Raw genomic sequence first — 6,000 nt, forward strand, 5'->3', positions numbered from 1 at the left:
TATTGAAAAAGTTATGGCCAACGATAAAGTTTTTTTTTCGGACGGACCGACAGACTGACATACACACATACTGACTGACGGAAAGTTCAACTGCTATATGCCACCCTACCGGGGGCATAACAATAGATTACTGAACCATGTTAAACAAGTGAGATAAATACTGCAAAATCATGTACATGTTGTCTTTCTTTCAGCTATCTCACAGTTGATAGGCTTATCATAAGTGCTAATGGCTAAAACAGTTATGTTAATTATGAAAATTCTGTGTTATGAAAAATAACATAATACAGTTAATGTTACATAATAATGACATAATAAAAACAAGCTTTACTACACAGGAAACATATGTTCTGACCATATTTCATGAAGATTGGGCAAACTAGAGTGTTAACAAGATTTTACTTTAGCCATATATAGCCATATAAGGAAAAATGCCCCACCCCTTGGCAGCCATGTTTTTCAAGCAAAGGTTACCATTTTTGAACTCATCCAAGATATTATTGGGACAAATCTTCTGAGCAAGTTTCATGAAGATCTGAAAATAAATGTGGCCTCCAGAGTGTTAACAAGGTTTTACTATAGCAATATAAGGAAAAATGCCCCGCCTCCTGGTGGCCATGTTTTTCAATCAACCGGCATCATTTTCGAACTTGTCCAAGATATTATTGGGATAAATCTTCTGGCCAAGTTTCATGACGATCAGACAATAAATGTGGCCTCTAGAGTGTTAACAAGATTTTACTATAGCCATACATGTATATAGCCATATAAGGAAAAATGCCCCGCCCCTTGGCAGCCATGTTTTTCAAGCAAATGTTAACATTTTCGAACTCATCCAAGATATCATTGAGACCAATCTTCTGAGCAAGTTTCATGAAGATCTGAAAATAAATGTGGCCTCTAGAGTGTTAACAAGGTTTTACTATAGCCATAAAGGGAAAAATGCCCTGCCCCCTGGCAGCCATGTTTTTTAACCAACCGGCATCATTTTCGAACTCGTCTAAGATATTATTGGGATGAATCTTCTGACCAAGTTTCATGACGATCAGACAATAAATGTGGCCTCTAGAGTGTTAACAAGATTTTACTATAGCCATAAAGGAAAAATGCCCCGCCCCTTGGCAGCCATGTTTTTCAAGCTGCAAACGTAACCATTTTCAAACTCATCCAAGATATCATTGAGACCAATCTTCTTACCAAATTTCATGAAGATTGGACAATAAATGTGGCCTCAAGAGTGTTAACAAGGCAAATGTTGACGCCGAACGACGGACAACACACGACGGACAACGGACAATAGGCGATCACAAAAGCTCACCATGAGCACGTTGTGCTCAGGTGAGCTAAAAAGTGTATATTTTTCCCAATAGGAGCAAAAATTTCCCAATGGAAGGTTTAAAAAAAATAAAATAATAATATCAATAGTTTATTCAACTCCCATCCATATAAGTGCAACCTTCATAAATATAACACTGAAAACACTAAATTTTAAAGCATCATTTAACAAAACACGGTCCGGTGCTAAAATTGGGAAGCCTCCGGTAGGCTTTGGGAAAGGTACCGTTCCCCGGTACTAGTTAAAGAAGGAAAAAAACACGCTGTGTCCATATAGCTAAGGTATGCTCTACAAGCAACTGACTTCATGGCAGAACATTGTATCAGCTTTGTAATTTCATAAATAAACAACATAAATGGCGGTTTTCACAAATGATTGTGGCTAAAATTTAACCAATTTATAGTAGTTTGCGACTCAATTTTTCACATTTTGACAAAGTTTGTGACTCAATTTTTCATAATTTTTAAACAGTTTGTGACTCATTTTTGTAACAAGTTTGAAAAATTTGGGACTAATCTTTTCACAAAATTAGAGGGCCAAAGCGACTTTACAACAAAATGTGCAGCTCCATGTGATACACATAAAGTATATTTACCTTACCCGGGGTACATGTAAGTATACTTAAGAGTACCCGGGGTACATGTAAGTAGTACCCGAGCCGACAATCACCAATCGAGCTTAACTAACCATTGACAAAGAGAAGATTAACCTGTTAACTACTAATATTGTTTTGGTAATGCTAGTATCCAATGTACTTTTGGTAATTTCATTTCATTTTGGGTACTATTACCAAAAGAGAGCGCCTTCAATTAATCTAATAACCCAATTTCTGAATTTTAATATAGGCAACAGTGTGGAGAGAAAACTGTTAAATTTTAAAAACATGCAATGATTTTGTTATAATTTTGTATAAAATTGTTATAGATGTTTTAAGAATATTTTTTTTTAATATACATTTTCATCAAAATCAACATTTCATTGTTATGTTTGGGATTTCAACTTATTTTTCAAAATGACCAGACTGACACCTGGCCAGTTCTTCATGAATGCTCTGAGCTTTCATAAGTACATACGTAAAGCTCAAAGCTTGTTAACCCTTTTTTTCATGTAAAAAAATTATGTCTGACGTATGTCTATAAAATCGAGTTTAATCAACCTAATACATCGTTACAAACACAATACCTGTTATTATAATATTACCGATATCATTATGCGAGTGAATTGTGGAGAAATACTCAAAACAAAAACTTCATACAAAAACCGTTATTAAACTGAAAGCGGAAGTTTTAAATTGCCGATTCAATCTATCTTACGGTTGTTCCGGAGATAGTTGGTATATTACGATTGGTAGATTAGATACGAGATCTATGTCGCCAATGATTCTGGAGATAGTCTATAGTTTATTTTTGAATTCGGAGTTACTCGGAATACTCGACTGTCCATGGCAAAAAATATACATTACAAAGAACCATTGACGTGTTTGAAACTTTGGATTAATATCAATAACTTTAGATAAATGTTGCATAATATTATATAATACTTATGAATAATGATTATGTAAAATCTTAAATAGTTTAGCAGTGCTCAGTCTCTGGCCTTCAGAAAATAATAGCCATAATTTTCTTCCTTAAAAAAATAATAGCCAAAACATATGCGGACTTTTCCGCAAAACGGTACTGAAGGCAAAAAGAAAGAAAAACAATGAATCTCATTTTATCTATGTTTTATTAAATGTATATCTATTGGATTTAAGTTATAATATAATATATATATATATATATATATACTTAAAAACAAGCATAATATCAGTGTCATTTTCTTATAAAATATTATCATGGCTTTACAATAAAGAATACAATCAAGGTTGTGGGTGCGACTTAACAAACCAGATCTCAGCTACAGTTATATACACATAAGAATTAAGGGCAGAGGCCCCAACCCACCCAGAGCCCTTACTAATTATACTATTTTTTTTAGTTTTTCCAATTGCAATTTTTGGTGAATACAACTCGAAATATTATAAACCACACCTTCCGTATCACCGTATGTGTATTCGTCATTCTATTTTTGCTATTATGAACTTCGAAAATAAATCATAATCAACGAAAAATATACAGTTTCCGAAAACGGTAATCCGAAAAATTGTACGCGTTTTGCTTATGAAATATGCATAATATAAAATATTAATATGCATAATCTAAATTGTGCGTATCATTCGACAACTTTATCTCTTAATACGACATTTGCCATCGGCTGCAATATTGTAGGCACTGGTGAGAGGCCAATATCAATTGTAAAAATTGATTTATTCCAAAAATAACACTTTCGCAATGCCAATCATGTTTACATCAATAAACGTCACAGTGCGTGAGTTAAAATACACCACCTCAGTGTAATTTCAAACACGTGTTTCGTTAAAATTAGCTGGCCATGGCATATGCCGGGTCCCTTTGAATTGGGAAAACCAGGTTACCTGGTTAAAAATTGAAATCAGTTAATAAGGTTAAAGCAGACGACAAACAGCGGTAATTATGGGGATAATTAGTTGATGGCGATTAAATAATTATTTCATCAAGCAATGTTCAACGTTATCTAATTGCAGAAAAAAACAGCGTTAAAAATAAAACCAGCCGACAATATTAAGCGGCGATTTCATGCCGATTAATTAATAATTGGCGCAAAATTAACAAAAATCTAACAGTTACCGATAATTGGTAAAGCACCGAAGATTAAAAATGTTTTTTCCGAAATATATCACTGCTGTCGGACACTGATTGAGAAAAACGCTCTAAGCCACAATGTCGCAAAAGTTATTGACGCCTGTATGACAATACACATGGTCGAGTGTGTACACAGGTAATCTTGTCATCGATTTTTCCTGCTTGATGGCCCGATTTGCAGGTATTTCGCATTCTTCTGACAACATTTAGAAGCAATTTGTTTTTTGATGTAGTCGGATAAAATAATCACCATTTTTTCTAGACAATTTTAAGAAATAATAGCCAGTTGGATAAAATAATAGCAATTGGCGATAATGTCTGGCAGCAGCGTGAGCACTGGTTTAGAGTAGGCTCTTAGTAAACTTGTGAGTTCATATATATTTCATACTGAGTACATTTAACATTTGTGTATCATCTAATACGAATTAAGCTTTACTTATTTCTTTAATATCCTTACTTCTAGTATATTGTGTTAATGATGCAATATTTTATGATGCTTTATTTGTGATTCATATGTCATTATTAATGTAACCCATTATTGGTTTAATAAACAATTCTTATTCTTATTCTTGCAACTAACACCCGGCAGGCTTGGCAGGCTTAAAAGTTGTGCATACCCAGTGGTAAGTGACGTACAATACATTTGTTATTTCCCGAAATCGATCATTTAAAGGCGTTCTCAATTATGCTTACCCTAACGTCGAAATAAATCCATTGACAGTTCCTTCTGCATACAGTGACACTATGTCTCCAATATGCAAAAATGTTGCAGACATTCTGCAATCCAGCCAATCAGTCACTAGTTGTCAGATAATGTCTATGAATCAAAACAAGTGGTCACATCATTTTACAAATGTACTTTTTAAACATTTAGCTGAAGTAAACCAACTTCATTTGTATTCATCACAAATGTCGAACACGGAAACTAATTTTAGCAAATCAAGCTCATTCAGTACATTTGAGAGACTACACCCAACTATTTCAAATGCGGTACGGGTAAATACGGGTCAAAACGGCTTTATTTGAAACGGTTGTTTTCGCGTTATATAGAATTATTAGAATTAATATAATAGAATTTCCATTTGTATTAACGGCGAGTACAATAAATAGGCTTTGAGTGCGGCGTTTATATATACGTACACATGTATAATGTTTGAATAAGTCAGTTGGTGCTGTGCTGCTGTATACAGCCGATAAAGTAATTAACTTTAACCCAGAAAGACATTTAACGATGTCCTAAAAACACTTTACTAGATTCAAGTTTTATAGACTTCATTTCCAACCCTTAAATGCATGTGAGTAGCAAACATCATAAAACTTGAACATACTTCGAGTTACTCGCATGCTGTTCTGGTGTTATGCTGTTTCACGTAGCCATTTTAACTTCGCTTCTGAGAGGGAAAGGGTTACGAGAAGACAGCCTGGCTATTAATCTGAATCTGAATCTGAATCGATACGTTGCAGGGCCTTGTAGGGCGTAGGGCGCAACGGGAGAGAGACTAGACCAACTGTGGATTAAGCAGCGCAGTCCTAAAACTGTTGACGGAAGCCGCGCACACAACACTGTCACTAATTAAGTTTGTTCCAGTCTAATACAGTTCTGGGAAAGAAGGATTTTTTTTAAATTGTTCGGTTTTACACACAAAAGTTTAAAAACCCTTTGTATTATTTGTCACTTGGTTTTCTAGAATGTTTGTAGCTTGATAGTCATTAAATAGTTTAGGTTTAACGTTTCTTTTATTTCTTGCTGGTGTTAGTATGTCATGACAAGGTAAGGCTGGCACCTTCCCCCCGACAACTTTCTACAGGAAGGTGAGTCGATTGGTCTTTTGTCTGTCCTGTAGGCTTTGGAGTTCCAGTGTTTTCATCATTGAAGATACACAGCCTTCGTCCCGCGAGCGGTAATCCCCTGTGATGAATCTAGCCGCTTGTCTTTGGATGCGC

At 34.9% G+C, this 6,000-nt stretch overlaps 1 protein-coding gene across 1 annotated transcript in view; it reads right to left on the reverse strand.

Annotated features, from left to right (window-relative positions):
* LOC127861130 (inositol 1,4,5-trisphosphate receptor type 1-like) overlaps window positions 1-5,020 on the reverse strand; it is a 169,175-nt gene extending 164,155 nt beyond the window's left edge. Inside the window, 1 exon segment of the mRNA XM_052399507.1 lies at window positions 4,750-5,020. Coding sequence (XP_052255467.1) covers window positions 4,750-4,832 — 83 coding nt within the window. The 5' untranslated portion in view covers window positions 4,833-5,020.
* Window positions 5,021-6,000: the final 980 nt, after the last annotated feature.

The sequence above is a fragment of the Dreissena polymorpha genome, chromosome 1 (genome assembly GCF_020536995.1).
Source record: "Dreissena polymorpha isolate Duluth1 chromosome 1, UMN_Dpol_1.0, whole genome shotgun sequence".
Taxonomy (NCBI): domain Eukaryota; kingdom Metazoa; phylum Mollusca; class Bivalvia; order Myida; family Dreissenidae; genus Dreissena; species Dreissena polymorpha.